The sequence below is a fragment of the Halichoerus grypus genome, chromosome 5, assembly GCF_964656455.1.
Source record: "Halichoerus grypus chromosome 5, mHalGry1.hap1.1, whole genome shotgun sequence".
Classification (NCBI taxonomy): Eukaryota; Metazoa; Chordata; class Mammalia; order Carnivora; family Phocidae; genus Halichoerus; species Halichoerus grypus.
In genome coordinates this window covers 68,569,816-68,589,106 of record NC_135716.1, presented here as the reverse complement: position 1 = coordinate 68,589,106, position 19,291 = coordinate 68,569,816, and the positions used below count along the sequence as shown (strand labels likewise).

Genomic DNA, 19,291 nt, shown 5'->3' with positions numbered 1-19,291 from the left:
ATCCATTTCTATGTGCTATCACATAAAAATGGGAAACGGTGTCTCAAATCACCCATATTTCTGCTTCCCCACTGAGATCACCCAAATCCACGCTACCATCATCTCCTAGGTTACTGCAATACTTTAACATGCCTTTATTGCTCCATTCAGCGGCCACAATATTTTTTCTTTTTTTTTTTTAAGATTTACTTATTTTTTTGAGAGAGCGCGAGTATGCGTGGGATGGGGGGTGCAGAGGGAGAGGGCGAGAGAGAATCTTAAGCAGACTCCCCTCCGAGCACAGTCTGACGTAGAACTCCATCCCACGACCCTGAGATCATGACCTGAGCCGAAATCAAGAGTTGGATGCTTAACCAACTGAGCCACCCAGGTGCCCCCACAATATTTTTTTTTAATCCGATTGTATCATTACCCTCTAAAAACCCCTGAATGGCTTCACACTATTACGATAAAATAAAAACCTTTGATGTGGTCTACGAGACTCTGTTTGACATGGCCCCAGCCTACCACTCTGGTTTTCATTTTGTATTATTTCCTGTAGCTGTGTATGTTCCAGATACAAAAAAAACTCGCCCTGCTCTGGTCCTGTTGCAGGGTCTCTGCAAAGGCCACGCCCTCTTCCTGAATGTCAACACTGGTGGACCACCGCATATTTGTCCCCAGCCTAGCTATCTCCTGCTTGTTCTGCTTAAATCCCGCCTCTTCAAGGAAGCTTTCCCAAAATACTGTGACAGCATTTTCTTTTTTTGTTGTTTCTCTTTTTTATTATCATTTTATTTTTTTATCATCATAAGTATACTCTTTAATCCCCACTCCCTATTTCCCCCATCCCCCACTCACCTCCCTTCTAGTAACCATCAGTTTGTTCTCTTTAATTGACCATGTTTCTTGGTTTGCCTCTCTCTCTCTTTTTTCCTTGGCTCGTTTATTTTGTTTCTTAAATACCACATATGAGTGAAATCACATGGTATTTGTCTGTTTTTTTTTTTAATATTTTATTTATTTATTTGACAGAGAGAGAGAGCAAGAGAGGGGACACAAGCAGGGGGAGTGGGAGAGGGAGAAGCAGCTTCCCGTTGAGCAGGGAGCCCAACTCAGGGCTTGATCCCAGGACCCTGGGATCATGACCTGAGCCGAAGGCAGGTGCTTAATGACTGAGCCACCCAGGCGCCCCTCTCTGACTGGTTTATTTCACTTAGCCTTATACTCTCTAGCTCTATCCATGTTGTTGAAAATGGCAAGATTTCATTCTTTGTTACAACTGAATAATATTCCATTATATACATACACCACTTCTTCTTTATCCATTCATCTACCATTGGACACTTGGGCTGCTTCCATAGTTTGGTATGGTAAATAATGCTGCAATAAACATTGGGGTACATATATCCCTCTGAATTAGTGTTTTGGTATTTTAAGGGTAAATATCTAGTAGTGCGATTACTGGATCATAGGGTAGTTCTATTTTTAGTTTTTTGAGGAACCTCTATACTATTTTCCAGAGTGGCTGCACCAGTTTGCATTCCCACATAGCGCAAGAGGGTTCCTTTTTCTCCATATCCTCACCAACATTTATTGTTTCTTGTGTTTTTTATTTTAGGCATTCTGACAGGTATGACATGGTATCTCATTGTAGTTTTGATTTGCATTTCCCTGATGATGAGTGATGTTGAGCATCTTTCCATGTGTCTGTTGGCCATTTGTACATCCTCTTTGGAGAAATGTCTGTTCATGTCTTCTGCCCATTTTTTAATTGGACTATTTGTTTTTGGGGTATTGAACAGAATCCATTCTTTATATATTTTGGATACTAACCCTTTATCAGGTATGTCATTGGCAAATACCTTCTCCCATTCCGTAGAGTGCCTTTCAGTTCTGTTATTTGCTTCACTATGCAGAAACTTTTTATCTTGATGTAGTCCTAAAAGTTTATTTTTACTTTTATTTCCCTTTCCTCAAGAGACGTATCTAGAAAAATGTTGCTATGGCCCATGTCAGAGAAATTACTGCCTGTTCTCTTTTCAAGGATTTTCATGGTTTCAGATCTCATATTCAGGTCTTTAATCCCTTTTGAGTTTATTTTTGTGTATGCTGAAAGAAAGTGGTCCAGTTTCCCCAACACCATTTGTTGAAGAGACTACCTTTTTCCCATTGTATATTCATTCCTGAGAGAGCATCTTCTAATATGTTCTCACAGTAGTATGTACTTCTTCATAGAGTTATTTCATTGGTATGTAGTTCTTAATCTCTTCCTTCCTCCAGAATGCGAGTTTCATAAAGCCAAGGACTGCATCTGCCTTGTTCAGTACCGTACATTTGCCTTATACCTTGTAAGAACTGCACGAACATTTGTTAAATGCATAAACTCCTTCTCAAATTCTTGATATTATATGAGTAATCGATCCTCTTTCTGCTAATACTTGAGAAATAAGGGTGCAAAGTTTAGGCCAACAAATGTCACGTCACTTCAAGTTTCCTCCCATCTTCATGAACTATCTTAAAATTAATTCACAACAGGAAGAGACCTATAAATAGTTAAGAGAAATATTAAGAAAGAAGCCCAGTGTTTACCAAACACTGGTTATGAACCCAAGCTAGTCTATGACCAAGTTTTCATTGCTTTGTGTCAGGTAAATTCCTCACTGATCCATCTTCGGCGACTGACACCTATGTTGAACAGAAGAAGGCCCAAGTTGGAAGGACGCTGCAGCCCCATGCACCTGGCCCCACAGCCAGATGGCTTACACTGCTCTCCTGACTGACCCTGTACAGAAAAGGCCCAAGTGGCTGAGGGAGTGACAAGGGGTATTAGAATTTAGTAAAACAAAATTGAGAAAGTCATTTCCATTTTCACCAGTATAAGTAAGGGAAAGTGAAATATTAGCCTCACCTATCTCTATCAGCCTCCCTTTATTTTTTGGAACCTTTATTACCCTTTGGAGCCCCAGGTTGAGGATCAACTGTCCCAGCGTACACCTATGTTTGTGTTCTGGATTCAGTTGTTCTCTTCCGCAGTGATGAACACAGGTCCATCAACCACCTTATGAATCTGTGATGTACCAAAGCTCCATTGGTGAGATGCTAAAATCATGATATAAATGGTAATGAACTCCAAAAACTCATTCCTCACGCCAGGTCCAATGAGTTAGTGCTTTCAACTTAATTAGTTCTCCCTACAGAGGACTCAAGAAAGAGAAAACACTTGGAGGAAAAAGCACTCCTTGGCTAATTGGTCATATGTATGTGGGTAACAGGTATTAGTGGTGGCTAGTTACTATGGAGTTCAAAATCAGACAGTCTACTGCTGAGCTGGGAGTAGCAGAAGGTATAAAGAACACTGAGCTGTAGTGTCTATTCAGAAACTCTGAGGTAGTGAAAAGTTGTTCAAGCAAACAAACAGAAAGTTCTTTTTTCAAAACTAAAAACAATAACATGAAAAAAAGCCTAGTCCCACTCATTTAACTCCCAACTGTGAGGCAATGAGACTAGGTCACAAAGCCAATAGGTCTGACCACAAGTGATTTGCAGCTGTGTTCCCAAAGGCTTTTTGACCTTAACTGCTTTAGACAGCAAAAGATCCAAAGCTATCCTTCCTCACCAGTTTCCACTTTAGGACAAAAGAATTCAACATTTATGATAAAGTGTCCTATACTTGCAAATAGGGAGAGAAGGGGAGGGGTATATAAAAGCCCTAGCGCAAAGTATACAGTGGATTCAGGTGTAAATTGCAAAACATATGGATCGTAGAGTCAAATTATTAGAAAATCATAGGCCAAAAAAACAGAAGAGGCAAGGAGGACGCTGCCCCAAAGCAGACCACCTAGAGAGAGCCCTTCCCCCACTTCAGGCCCTCTTGCCTCACTGCTAATAGGAGACAAGAAATTCCGCACTGAAAATGAGATCTGATTTAAACTAAACAGACTAGAATATGCAGAGTGACTGGCATGTTAAGGAAATCGGTCCCAAGGACAGTCAAGAGCCTCTGCCACCTACAGACTAATCTAGTCCACCTAAGCACAATGACTGGAAGAAAATGAAGCTTTCTATCATCGCCCTGTCAGATAAAGACTGATAAATAAAACAGCCCTAAAACGTGGATGCATATTATTAGGACAGCCCATGAAAACCTGCCAGTATTTGACCATTCTGCACCACCCCCCAAATGGCTATCTCTTATGCCTCAAAAAACAACATATGAGTATTTTCCCAGTGTTTTATTCTGAAAATTTTCAGACACACAAGAAAGCTGAAAGAATTTTACAAAGAATACCCATATACTGTCACTTCGCTTCTATCATGAACATTTTATTACAATGCTTATGGCGTGTCAATTCATCCCTCCATATCCATCAACTCGTCTATTTTATATGTATATGTCTCAGAATAAACTGTAGACATTGGTTCACTTCCCCTAAGTACTTCAGTTTCTGTACCATAAACTACAGTTTAATATTTCTTTGTCATTTTTAATGTGAAATTTACATGAAATGAAATGCTCTAATTTTAAGCATACATTCTGAGTTTTCACAAAAATACACACTGTGTAACCCAAATCCCTGTCAAAACATAGAACATTATCACCACTCCTACGTTCTCTCATAGCCCTTTCCAGTCACCTTCCACCCCAACCCCAACCCTAGAGGCAGCCCCTTTGTTTTCCTTTTTTTTTTCCACTGTAGATGAAAAAATTCTTGAAATTTCTTAAAATGGCACGGCACCATATGTGCTTGCTTGTGTAAGGCTTCCCTCCCTTAGCTTTATGTTCCTGGGAGCCAAGTACGTTCTATGTAGTAGCAGTTCATTCTCTTCTGTTGCTGGGTAGTATTCCATTTTACAAATATATCAGAGTATATCAGTGTGGCCTTTCTGTTATTGGTAGAAACCTGGACTATTTCCCATTTTGGACTACTACCAACAAAGCCATTAGGAATATTCCTATATAAGACTATTGCTTACATATTAAAAATACATGCCTGCATTTCTGTTGGGTTAAATCAATAGGAATTGCAGGATCAAAGGCCACATGTACATTCAGTATTATGCCAGATCTTTCCCCAAAGTGGCACTGAGAATGTATGAGAGTTCTTTTGTTCTACGATCTTGCCAAAACATTTGGTGTTGTCAGTCTCTTTACTATTGGCCATTCTGGTGAGTAGGCCATTGTACCTCACTGTGGTTTAATCTGCATTCTCCTGAGGACCAACGTTTGAGCACTTCCTCGATGTGCTTATCGGCCATTTTTCTTCTCTTGGGAACTGTCTGTTCAAATCTTTTGCCTACTTTTTACATTGCCTTTTTACACTGAATTGTAGGAGTTCCTTGTATTTCCTAGACACCCGTCCTTTAATAGATCTATGGGTTACAAAATTTTCTGCCAGGCTGTGACTTTCCTATTCATTTTCTTAAAGCATCTTTTGATTGGTAAAAGTTTTTAATTTTGATGCTATCAAAATTTTGGTTTTTTTACATATTACCAAACTGGGAAATCTAACTTAATCCTTAACAGGGTTCCATGCTTCACATTCTGAAACGTGACATCTGTTCCAGCACTTGGACCTGAGACAGTCACCGATAGAAGCTCTGTCCCTAGCTCAAACACTGTGCCAACGAGGAGGAAGGTCAGAAAATCAAAGGCCAGGTCAAAGACATGACATCAACTGAATGTCCTTTAGGGGTAGGTATCACGGTGAGCAAAAGCAAGAGAAATTTTGATAATTTTAAGGAGTATTTTCATTAGCTATGATGAGTCACAAAAAAATTTCTAAGCCAGTTCTTTTCCCCTCAAGTTCAACTGGATAGATTAAATCTAATTCCTCTGACACCCAACAGCCCCGCCAACACTTGAGCCCCTTGACTTCTTTCAAAAACTCATTTACTTGTGTACTTATTTCTATGTGTCCCCCCAACTTTCCATGACCCACAAATTTAATTACCAGACCACTGAAGAAATCAAAAAGTTTCTCTTTGCTGTAATTTGCATCCTGTACACCTGGTAAAATCATTAGAAAATCACAAAAAGCACACATTTTAGAGAGAAGGCATACAGTTTACCTATGAGCCTTTCCAGGGGAAAATATAATTTAATTAAAAAAAATCTTCCTGTAAAATAGACATCAAGAATTCAAAACTGGGCTGGAGGTCAGTTTAAAGTCATTATTGGAATAAATTAGGAAAATCTGAATATGGACTTTAGGTTAGGTAACAGTACTAAAGTGGTGTTAAATTTCCCAAGCGTGATAGTTACATTGTGATTATGTTGGAGCATATCCTTGTCCTTAGGAAAAAAGCTGAAGGATGTTATTATGACTTAAAGTATTATGGGGTAAAGTATTATGATTTAACTTTCAAATGGTTTAGCAGCAAAATGAATAAATACAAAAAATGGTGTGTTTGTATGTATCTAGAGAGATGCATAGAGAATGAAAGGGCATCAAAATATTAACAACTGGTGAATCTAAATGAACTTTTCTTGTAATTGTCTTGAAGGTCTGAATGTTTTCATATGAAAAAATTAGGAAAATACAGACTTCCAGGCCTATTCTAGTCCTAAAGAATCAGATGCTCCAGAGGGTTAGGGCTAGGAATCTGAAATATCAAGAGCTCCAAGGTTAACTTATGACTGGATTCTGGATAAGTAAACAATTAAAAATTTTTTTTTCAAGTTTTAAAGATGCTTCTGGAGACTACTAGAAAAATGTGAATATGGAGTGTGTTTAATTTCTTGGGTTTGAGAACTCTATTGTGGTTATGCAGGAGAATGTCCTTGTATTTAGGAGATACACAGGGAAGTAGTTAAGTGAGTTAAATTGCTATGATGAATATAGCTTACTTTCAAAGGTTCCAAAAAATGAGAGAGAAAAAGGAGGACAGATAAATACACACACACACACACACACACACACACACACACACACAGCGCAAATATGGCCAAGTGCTAACAATTGGTAAATCCTAGGAAACAGTATACAAGTCTTTCAATGTATGAAGTTTTTGATGTTACATAGGTTTAAAAGTTTCAAAACAGAAAAATATAAAAATAAAGACAAAATTAAACTGGTTTTAACAAAGAAGAATAAGGAGTCAAGGATCAAGTCCTAAACGAAGTGATAATGAAAAGGACACCATTTCAGCCACTGGTCTCAAACTTACTAAAAACCCAAGAGCAAGCTGTCTCTACTTGATGTCTCCTACATGCAAGTTCTGCTCACAAACCTCCATCTGCTTGTTGGACATTTTCCACCAGATGCCTGGACTTTTGCCTCAAATGCACCTGAGAGAATAAACCTAACTCCTCTGCCACCCAGCAGCTGCTCAAACCCTTGGAAATGGAGATGTCCCCCAGGGGGACCCTGCAGTCCAGACCAGCCACCCCCAGCGTTTTCACACCTTCCTTCCTACTATGGTCAACACCCCCTCCACCAAGGGTCTCACCGAAAGCTCCTCTTCTTCTAAGCAGTCGCCATGACTGGCTCCCCAACAGCAGCCCCCACATGGGAAGCCACAAATCCAGATGCGGCCCACCCCACACCATGGGATTTTCACCTCCCTCACTCTGGTCGCTAAACACACAAACACTGAAGGGGATTCTTTGTCAGTCATATCATGCAGGCCAACTCCCTCTGAGACTAAAAGCAATTAAAACAACCAAACCCAAATAAAATACTAGGCCTTAAAAAAGCAAAAACAAAAACAAACAAACAAACAAAACCCACCTACTACTTCAAGTCTCTCCCAGCTTGTCCTCAAAGGTGAGCTCAGTTTGCAAAAGCGCGTGCACTCTGTTAAAGTCCATCTTCCCAGCCAGGCCATTCTTTTGCAGTGTCCTTCCCTCCTCCCAGCACTGGCGTCCCCTCAGAGCTCTGTGCCACCCACGAATTTACTCAGCATTAAGTGGGCAGGGCTCCCTCCAAGCTGACATCAGCCCATTAAATCAGCACTCGAGTGGGTACTGTTCCACAGTCCGGCTGTGATTCAAACCGTATCATGTGACCCACGTTTTGCCATCTTGGGCACAGGGAGATTTTCAGAGATGGTGTTAAATATCTTGGTGAAGTCAGGAAAAATATCAAGATTGTGTCCTGACCACTTAGTCTAGAAACCATATCAAAATGCACAATGAGTTTTTGTTTTCTTTTTAAATAAGTTGCAATTAGTAGACCTGTAGTATCTCCTAGCCTTCATGGCTTTCTTTTCTATGCACTTAAAAATAATTTTTATCTGAGAATTTGCCTAGGGTTGTCATGAGACATCCGTTTAGTTGCCCTGAATCTACCTTTCTTTAATGGAATGGGCCATTTTTCTTTTGGGTGCCTTTGCCATTTCTTCCAATTTTCATGATTCCCCAAAAGTTGACTACCCAGAAAACTTTAGCTGGAGTTGTAGTTTTGAGTCTTAAAAAGCCTCAGACCATTCTCATTTTAGTCTTCCTTTGCCTCCTCCTTGATCATTCATTCAACAAATACTTACTGCTTAGCAGCCCAAAGGACAGCGACATTCCTAGAGGTTTGGTGGTAGACTGTACTGCTGTATTCTCTCCCCATTGGGCATGGGGCCTGGAACACAGGAAGCCCTCATTAACTTCACTGGACAATTTACATGGGATTCCCACAAAAATCTAAAAATATAAATTACTTTTTGTCCCATCTAAATGGTAAAAAGCAAATGTAACATTCATGAGCATTTTAAAAACCAAAAACCAAACCACACAGTGGAGGTGGACAGGCTGGTTCTGGATGAAGAGAGGGAGAGAGAGAGAACGGCCAGGGCAGGTACAGCCAGAACCCCATCAGCTTCATCATTTGGCTGCCCTGCCCCACACTCCAAGTCTATCCATTCCTTCCTGATCCCACGCCAGTTCAAAACCAAAGCGACGGTCAATGTCATCTCATCACATGTTCAGAGATGTCATGTGACTCTCCTCTCGCTGACTCGTTTTGCTCTAAACTCCCTCCACAACCACTTCCTGAGCTCCAGCTTCACCAAATGCACCCCCCTTCCCGCGACTGAGGTCACCCAGAAAAAAAGTCCCCAAGCACCCCACTGCCCTGAGCTCAGGCAGCACTGCAGCCAACACTGTTCAAATACTTGTCTCCCGGCGATATTCCAGAACAACCCCGTCTGCTGCTGACGGCCCACAGGAGTATGACGCTGAGAAGATCTGCCTGGCAACGCTCTGTGCGAGCTATAGAGAAACTGACGTCTAGGCAGAAAGCACAAACACGCTTTACAGGAGCTGGGCTTCTGATCGGGGGGCCTCTCCTGTGGCAGCGGGTGAATATTTTAATGCCATCCTGGATAAAAGTACTGCCCTTAAATGGAACATTTCTGGTCAACATAATTCAGCAAAACAAGGCACTTTCAGCTGTATAAGCTAATACCAATTTTAAAGCACAAAGTAATAAAAATCACAGGATGGTAAATTTTAAAAGGCTTCCACAGTTTTCTCCATGCATCTGAATAGGCATTCATTCAACAAATATGCAAACCCTACCCTATGCTGCAGCAATGAAGAAGAGAGGCCACTTAGCTTAGAGCCCCAGTGGAGGAGAAAATCAAATGAAAATAAAACAAAAATTCACTTTGCTAAGTACTATATTAGGGTACACATCCCATGTGGATAAAAATAACCCCTTGGGAATAATCATAATCTTGAATTTTAAAGATACAACATTGTAAGGTACAATCTGTTCCAAAATCTTCTTTACAAATGTTAGCATTGTTCATTTCACAGTTTTTTAATTTTTAATCAAAACTGACAAAACCTTGGGGCACCTCCATAGCTCAGTCAGCTGGGCGTCTGCCTTCAGCTCAGGTCGTGATTCCGGGGTCCTGGGGTCAGGCAGTGTGTTAGGCTCCCTATTCAGCAAGGAGTCCGCTTCTCCCTCTGCCCCTCCCCATGCTAGTGCACACACACCCTCTCTCTCAAATAAATAAATAAAATCTTTTTAAAAAACTGACGAAGCTTATCTTTTTTAAAGATTTTATTTATTTATTTCAGAGAGAGATGGCATAAGCAGAAGGGGCAGAGGGAGAGGAAGAGAGAATCTAAAGCAGACTCCATACTGAGTGCGGAGCCCTACACTGGGCTTGATCCCAGGACCCTGACATCACAACCTGAACTGAAACCAAGAGTCAGATGCTTAACCGACTGAGCCACCCAGGCACCTCAAAACTGACAAAACCTTATCTTAAGTCAAGGAGGAAATATTCATAATTCTTACAAAGGAATTTTAAAAGCCAAAAACAAAAAGGAAACAAAAATTTAGTAGAATTTCATTGTTCACATAAATAATTCTGGCCTATCTTTGAGTCATACTTAAAAATAATGGGAAAATCAGTATCTTACAAAGTAGACAGAGCTTTTCCAATTTCACAAAATACAGAACAAATAAAATGGCTGCTTCTGTCTAACCTTCGTCCCCGCCAGAATGTACTAACTGCCAAGAAGAACATGAGAGATGAAAATGGCTTCCATGGATATAGCTACTACTGTGTAGAAACTATGAGCCTGGTGCCTATTAAAGGACATGACCTCTATTTAAATGATTCTCCACATCAAAAAAGTACGCACAGCCCAATAATTCTGCTGTTTGTTTCTTCAGTTCCAACACTTACAACGTCGATAAGAATTTTTTTATCTGCTTTCTTGCCCATAACATCAACCTGGAAAAAAAAATCCACCCATGTAACGCATAATATCTGAGCACTTATGACATTCAAAGCAGTGTAGAATACACAAAAACACAGCCTCTATCCTCAGTGCGCTTTTGATCTACTGGAAGGAAGGAAGGCTTTTACCTGTGTTCATTCATTCCAATATTTACTGAGTATCTACTATATCTGACAATCATTTAAGCACTAGAGACAAAAAGAAAATAAAACATGGTGTTTGCTATATAAACATTGAAAGTAACTCTTTCAACCCTAGCACTTACTCTGAATCAGGTGGGGCACAAATTACAGCCTACCTCCCACTTCTGTATGGACCATGAGCTTATGAAGGTGTTCACCTTTTAGATCAAGTGAAAAGAAATCAAAGACAGAAACTCATTAACGGGAGACAATGGTATGAAACTCAAACGTCCGCATCCATAAATAAAGCATTACTGGAACCCGGTTGTATCTGTCTGCTTACACTGCTGTCTGTGGATGCTTCAGGCTACGGGAGCAGAGCCGAGCAGTTGCAAGGGGGATTATAGGACTGGCAATGCTGAGCCCTGATCGAAAACGATCATGTTAATCCCCCCACAGCCAGTGACGGGTGAGACAGGCAGGCCTAAGCCAGTCGAAACCAATAAGCAGCAAGGACTCTTACTCTGAGCAAATGAGAAAAAGCAGCCCCTTTTCTTCCACTGAACATGAACAAGGAAGCATGCAATCCCAATTGCCTCTGGCTACCATCTTGGCTCCAGGAGAGGAACCAGCCTCAAGGTGACACCTATGCTAAGAGCAGAGAAGCAGAAGGAACACGAGGCCCTGAAGACATCTCGAGCCACTGATCATACCACGTCTGGAATCATCGTATCACATCTTTTTAAAGGAAGAAAATTCCTAATTGTTTATGGAAGTCTGAGTCTGGTATCTGTTCCTAACACAGATGCCGCCCTTACAATCAAGCAAGAATGGAAGACCACAGATCATTGCAGTCCAAAACAAAATGTCTGTTTTGTTCACGGGAATATCACCATCACCACATTTAATAAGTGTATTAATGAAATGCTTACTATGTGACACTTTGTAGTCAATCTTTGTAACTATGATGCAAGTACTGCTATCCTTATTTTAAAGATGGAGAAAAGTTAAAGATGCTAAGAGAGGTTTGATGACTTTATTGAAGGGCAACCAAGAGTTGGTTGCTACTGAGTAGCAGAGCCAGTATTCAGGTCCAGTCCAGTCTGATATTTTGTTGTCCGATACCTGATAACACTTTCATCTGCTGAAGGAACCAATAAATGAATGAAGACACTAAAACAGTGGTATGTGGAGAGTGCTACAGAACCCCGTGCTTGGGGTGTGGGGGTTACGAAGCCCAGGGTATGGGAAGACACCGAAGAGAGAACAGGAAGGACTAATGAAGGAGCTAAATTGTGAAGGCTATTTAGGAATCACGCAGGGAAAGGCAAAGCGAGGAGCTGTCCTAGAAGAAACTGCATGTGTACATTCGGAGACTACAGAAAGTGACTGAATACGGCTTAATCAGTATAAACATAGAGAGAGAAGCAGAGGATGGCTGGAGAGGGTAAGACGGGCAAGATCATGAAGTGCTCCCTAGATCATGCTACAGTATCTTGAGTCCTTGAGGAACAGTATCTTGAGTCCTTGAGGAACCACTCAAGGTTTTCAAATAAAGAAGGGGCATGACCTAATCTCCACTTTATAAAGATGGCTATGACAGAGGGATGAAACAGGGCCAGTTAGGAGTAATCTAAGCAACAACTAAAGGACCTAAAATGTTCAAGTGAAGGAGCTCTAGAGTCAGAATTGGGATCCCAACTCCAGTTCCCACTGTTACTAGCTCCATGATCTTTGATAAATTAATCCAAGCTTCCATTTCTTCACCTACAAAAAGAGGAGGAAGAGAATTACTATGAGAATTAAATGCTAAGCTAAAGAAGCACACAATGTCTGACATATAGTGAGCACTTGCTAAGTGGCAGCTAGGTTTATCCTCTACCATTATTGTTACCAGTTAAGTTTATAGCTCAGGAGCACCAAGCATTGGAAGCCATCAATAGACAGTAGTTAAAGCTATGGAGAGTGTGTAGCATGGGATTAGAACAGGGCCCAGCAAAGAATCCTGGGGAAGACTACCGTTCACGGAGCAGATAAAGAAAAGGTAGAAGAGCCCAGTAGAGCTGGGGTTAATGTAGTCTCTGTTGACTCTGACCAGAAAGACTTGAAGGGAAGGAAAGAAGAAAAGGAGCCCATATTACTCATTTATGCTATCTGGCTGGGTAGAGGAGGCAGAGTAGAAGGAGGTTTTGTGTTTTGTTTTGTTTTTCATTAAATGAGAAAAACTAAAGAAAGGGGACTAGGCTATGGGAAGGGGTAGAGAAGGAGAGTTGTCCGGGGTAGGTAAGTGATGGCTCAGGTCTGTGAGAACATGGTATGGACACACCAGTGAGGGTTCCCTTGGGAGGCCCAGGCTCCTGTCTTAGTCTTCGTTGTTCCCTTAGGTAGGTGGGGGCCCAGAGGTCTCCAACAGCTGCGTCTGCCAAGATTCTAAATTCTTTCTATCTGTGGTACTGGCTCCTCTCTGCTCACCCTCCACCCTACCGGGCCTCCGCCTCAGTCTAAAGAAAGAAAAGGGGCTGTACTGAACTACACATTAAAGATGTACTTCATGAGCTCAGTTCTTGCTTTCTCTCACACGCAAATTAGGGCAATATCTTGTTAAGATTCTCAACTGTACTGGCTTTTGCAACCATCCCAGGTCCCAGACCCCTGTTTCCCCACTCCAGGTGTGGGGGGGTCCCTAAATCAGCCTCCTGTCAGTTTATTTAGACAGAAAGAGTGGGGCGGGGGGAAGGAGAGAGGGAGAGAGAGAATCCTCAAGCAAATACCCCGCTGAAGGCAGAGCCGGACTTGGGGCTCAACCCCAGGACCCTGAGATCAGGACCTGAGCTAAAAATCAAGAGTTGGCCGCTTAACTGACTGAGCCACCCAGATGCCCCCAAGATGAGAAACTCTTGAAGGATGTCCCTGATTTCTCCACACAATGGGAGGAAGTCATCTGTCAAAATGCAATGGGAAGTAGTAAGGCATCGAGCTCAAGGAATTGAAGATTTAAATAGCTAGTACTGAAAACATGGGTAAACGTCAACTAAGAACACACAGTGGACTGCAAGACATTGTTGAGGGGCCAGCTAAGGAGGAAGGTCTCAAATACATGTAATTTATTCCAAATCAGTACTTACCTGAGCTACTGAACAGTTCTTCATCTTACTCAATCTTACTCAACCTTACTCTATCCTTATTCAATCATCTTAAATGTCTCATTAATCACAAGAGAATTTTGAAAAGGTAGCTGGGGACTTATTAGCAAAAATACTGTACCACTTCAAAAAGAAAAAAAAAATACAAGTTGCTTTATGAGCTTTGCACCTTCGCATACATGAACTTCACCTGAAAGATGTCCTAGCTTTATAGTTTTACAGAACAAAATGGAAAAAGAAATACAGGGCACATCAATGTTCAGCACATAAATCTACTAGTACCTTCATGAGACACAGAGCCCTTCAGTAACCGTTATCTGAGATCTGTGTCTGGTACCCTAGACCTCCAGGTGTACTTACTGGTTACAACTAAAGAGACTGAGTAGTTAAAACCCATAAGATCATCAAATAAACCTGAAAGTTCCAGAAAACAAGCATTATGTTCTACTCACAAAGACAGTTCAGTTTTGAAAAAAGTAATGTATCCAGTGCTAGTCATTACCGTTTAAGCAGGAAAATGGGCTCCATACCAAGTCAACCTGACCAAAGTACCAGGATCCAATGGTTTACCTTCTCACAGGTATTAGAATATCCAGTCTATTTTATAAAGACTTTCACTTTAATAAACTCAGAAAAAATTCTGTCTCAAAAATAACTTATAATTTCTTTTTTTTTATTTGAGAGAGAGAGAGAGAGAGAAGGAGAATGAGCAGGGGAAAGGGGCAGAGGGAGAGGGAGAAGCAGACTCCCCGCTGAGTAGGGAGCCCAATGTGGGGCTCGATCCCAGGACCCCTGAGAACATGACCTGAGCCAAAAGCAGATGCTTAACTGACTGAGCCACCCAGGTGCCCCAAAATAACTAGAATTTAAAGATATTTAAGATTTAGGGGGGCCTGGGTGGCTCAGTTGGTTAAATGTCTGACTCTTGATTTTGGCCCAGGTCATGATCTCAGGGTCGTGAGATGGAGCCCTGTGTAGGGCTCCAGGCTTGGCCTGGAAGCTGCTTAAAATTTTCTCCCTCCCTCTGCACCATACTCCCACTTGTGTGCGTGCTCTCTCTCTCTCAAAAAAAAATTCCAAAACTTCTAAAAGAATGTATAAAAGGATAGCTTTGTAACTTGAAAATAGGAAAAAAAAAGAAAATAGGCAAAGTTTCTTAGACAAGATAAAGAAAGCAAAAACCATTAAAAAATGAAGTAAACACCAACATAAAAATATTTGCTCTTCAAAAGATACTATTAAGAACAAGGTAAGCTATAGACTGGAAGAAATTATTTGCAATACATATATCTGAAAAGAACTTCTATCTGGGATATATTAAAGCTACAACTCAGTAACAAAAAGACCAAAAAAAAAAAAAAAGGCAATAAAAAATAGTCAAAAGAGGTAAACAGAAACTTTGCAAAAGAAGATAATGTATATGACCAATAAGCACAAGAAAAACTCCATGACATCACTAGTCATCAGGGAAATGTAATTTTAACCTACAATGAGAAGCCACAGACACCCACCAGAATGGCTAAAATTAAGAAGACTGACAACACCAAATGCTGGCACAGATGTAGAACAACTAGAATTCCCACATACTGTTGGTGGGAGTGTAAAATATATTGTACAACCACTCTGGGAAATAATTTGGCAGTTCTTTTATAAAACTAAACAAACACCTACCTTATAACCCAGTAATTCCTCTCCTAGGTATTTACTCAGAGAAATGAAGACATACATCCAATAAAAAAAAGAAATCTCCAATATTACAATATTCACAGAATATTCTTCGTAACATTCCAAACTAGGAATAGCCCAAGTGTCCATCAGTAAATGACCAGAAAAACATACTGTGCTCTGGTCACACAACGGACCACTTGGCAACAAACGCAACAAGATACTCATACACGCAACATGGATGAACCTCAAAAATATGCTGACTCAAAGAAGACTTAAAAAGTACTTACAAAATAAAGTTCCAAAACAGACAATACCAATCTATGGTGAAAAAATTTAGTACAATGATTGCCTCTGAAGGCAGAGGTGGTGGCAAGGAAGAGACTGGAGTTTTCTGAGGTGACAGACATATTCTCTATCTTAACAGGTTGCTTGGGTTACACAGATGTAAACATTTATAAAGACCACTTGAGAATAATACACTAAGATTTGTGCAATTCACTGTATGCAAACATTACCTCAGGGGGTGAAAACCATAAACAAATGTTGAGCTCTAGTTAATGTCAGACATACGTAAATGTTTAGGAGTCAGGTACACTGATGTCTACGACTTACTCTGAAATGCATAAAAAACAGATTGATTGATATGATATAAAGCAAATATATTAAATGTTAACCACTGTAAAATCTAGGTGGTAGGGTCACTATACAATTCTTTTAACTTGGGTGCATATTCTAAATTTTTCATAATAAAGTATTAGTTTAAAAATAAAAATACATGAAGTACCCAGGCTAAATGTAATAAAAGATGTGTATAACTTTTGGGTAAAATTATGAAAATTAATGATAAGACTTAAATAAATAGGAAATTATACTATGTTCACATATAGGAAGACCTGGCTTTATAACTGTATATTTGTCCCAAATTATGCTATAAATTCAATACAATTCCAGTCAAAATCCTGAAACACTTCTCATGAAACTTACTTGATAAGCTCATGCTAAACGGTACAGTCACGCAGAAGGAAAGGTTCAAAAACAGCAAGGACAATGGTAAAGAGACAAGGCAGAGGACTTGGCCTGATCAGATATTCTATAGAGTGACTCAGTGAGGTACTGCTCCTACATGCTTGGAATAAAACAGAGCCACACAGATTTATATACAATACATGATACCACAGATTAGCGTAGAAAGAAGACACTTCGACTGATGGTACAGGAAATTTTCATCATCCGTTTTTTAAAAATATTGAATTAGACCTCTACCTCACAATATATACAATAAAACCTACACTTGGTAGTTTAGAGATCTACATGTGAAAAGACAAAATTTAAGATATTTTAGAAGAAATAAGAGAATGTTTTATGATCTCTGTTTTGGAAAGGATGTCTTAAAGCACAAAGGTACAAACCATAAAGTAAAAATTATAAGATTAAGACGTTAAAATCTTAAAATTCTGTTCAACTAAATATGGTATAGAAAATGACAAGGCAAATAATCGTATTGGGAGAAGCCCTTTACCTTACAAATAATCAAAAGGTTCAGGATATAGAAAAGAAATTCTACAAATCAAAACGAAAAATAAAAAAAAACAACAACTACCACACACCAGAAAAACAGACACGCTCAATGAACAGGCAATTCACAGAAAAAGAAACACAAATGGCTATTCTCAGGAGTAATAGGCAAGTAAATGCAAGTTGAAACCACAAGATAACGATATCACACCCACTAAACTTGCAAATATCAAGCCTTACCAAATGTTGGTAATGTGGTTACAGCAAAAAGGAGCTGTATCCTGCGTGAGTGGGAGCGTAAACCTAATACGACCACGTAGATGGCAGGAGCAAGTTAAGTTTAATAGATGCATTCTTTTTTTTTTTTTAATCAGAGAGAGAGAGAAAGAGCAAGAGAGCACAAGCACAGGGGGCGGCAGGCAGAGGGAGAAGCAGACTCCCCGCTCAGCAGGGAGCCCGATGAGGGACTCGATCCCGGGACCTTACGATCACGCCCTGAGCCGAAGGCAGACGTTAACCGGCTGAGCCACCCAGGCGTCCCAATAGATGTATTTTTATGACCACCAATTCCAAACTGGAAAAACTCTTCAGAATGCACACAAGGGGATGGGCAGCCACAAGTGTTCAGAGCAGCAGTGTCTGAAAGAAGAAAACTCAACAAGCCAAGTGGTCTTCGCCAGCAGCATAGCTAACCAAAAAAGTGGTACATTCATACAGGGAGGGGCTATGTGAAAACAAAGAGCCAGAGCTGGTAGAATCCCAAACAAATGGTGGCAAGCTGGTCTGCCAAATATAAGCCTGGTCACAAAGCTTTTCACGTGTGCTACACAAAGAGATATAGATATACTTCCTAAGCAGTTTTCATCCATACAGCTTTTGACAATAGTTATGTTTACACAAATGGACACCTAGTTATATAATGTGCAACGTGACATTATATAATATATATTACTTGGGTGTCTATACATTATACATTATAAAGAAATGCAGGAGAATAATTATCACAAAATGTGTAAGAGTGGCTGGGAAGGGATAGCACAGGAGAGGAGAAACCAAGAATTTGGCAACATTTTATTTCTTCACCTGGTCAGTGGATCTGTCTTAAAGATCCAATATTTCAAAGAGATAGAGTTTTAAAGAACAGTACATAGAAATCTGTGTGTTGCAGAAGTTAGAGAGATGGCTCACCGACAAAAAAGCATGAATTGATTTCTAAATCTCAGACAGGGACAATCGTTCAAATCAACCTGATTCAAAGAATGGAAAAGTTAAACGCTAGATAGTCTTTCGACACACATTTACAACACAGATTTTTATTTTCATGTAAGAAAAAAAAAGTTAACTGCTCCTAAATAAAATGTACATGTGCACGTTAAGACCAAAGGGCTTTCCAGTATATCTTTTCAGGAAATGTGAAATTTAAAACAGGGTGAAAAATGGGAAGGAGGGGAGGGAACTGTGTCTATTAGCGATAAGATAAACATGAAACAGAAGTTAGAGACAGTACAACATCAAAACAGCACTGAGTCTACGCCCTACTGGTTATGGAATCAAATTATTTTATCAAACAATATTCTTTCACTTTAAAACGAAGACTGATGCTTGCTGGCTTCCATACAGAATGAGTCACTGGGTTAAATGTGCAGGCACGTATGTGGGAGAGAAGTGCTGGCATTTCTCCAAGCCCTGCAAGAGGGCTTTCCACTCGGCTATAACGGGACACCCCTCCACCACCAGCCCGGCCCCATTTAATTCACTAACCCTATCTGCTCTAGAGCACAGAGAACAACTATGGCAGATGATGACAGTTACACTACAGCCAGAATGACTAGACAAGCCACCTGGATCTCACAATGGGCCTTAAAAAAACAGCCCAAACCCTTCAAAAGTCCTTATGTAACTATTGTTTTTTTAAAGACTTATTCATGAAGTAAGTTCAGATTTTCCTTTGAGTCTAATAGGTTATCTATAGCAAATTTGTCCTCAAGGGTCATCAATCTGATCAGAACCAAACTGCATTCAGTGATTTGCCATTAAAAGATAACCACATCGGCCAAAGGTAACTAAGACACATCCCTGAAAAACAAGTATCAAATGCAGACCAAATGCCTGAAGCTCGCCCATTTCAGGAGAATAACATTTTTTAAGAATAAATAATGAATGACAAGAAAACA

The 19,291-nt window shown here is 40.2% G+C and overlaps 1 protein-coding gene across 14 annotated transcripts in view; it reads right to left on the bottom strand.

Annotated features, from left to right (window-relative positions):
- The window catches only part of ASPH (aspartate beta-hydroxylase), a 213,776-nt gene that overhangs the window by 188,683 nt on the left and 5,802 nt on the right, over positions 1-19,291 (bottom strand). For 10 of the 14 annotated variants that reach the window (XM_078072346.1, XM_078072344.1, XM_036082459.2 and 7 more), the window contains exon 1: positions 8,467-8,552. The exons of 3 other annotated variants lie outside the window; for them this stretch is intronic. In XM_078072346.1, the coding sequence (XP_077928472.1) occupies positions 8,467-8,494 (28 nt within the window). In that variant the 5' untranslated portion in view covers positions 8,495-8,552. Of the gene's footprint in view, positions 1-8,466; positions 8,564-19,291 lie in introns of those variants that run through there. One more of the 14 variants, XM_078072349.1, reaches the window with a different exon arrangement.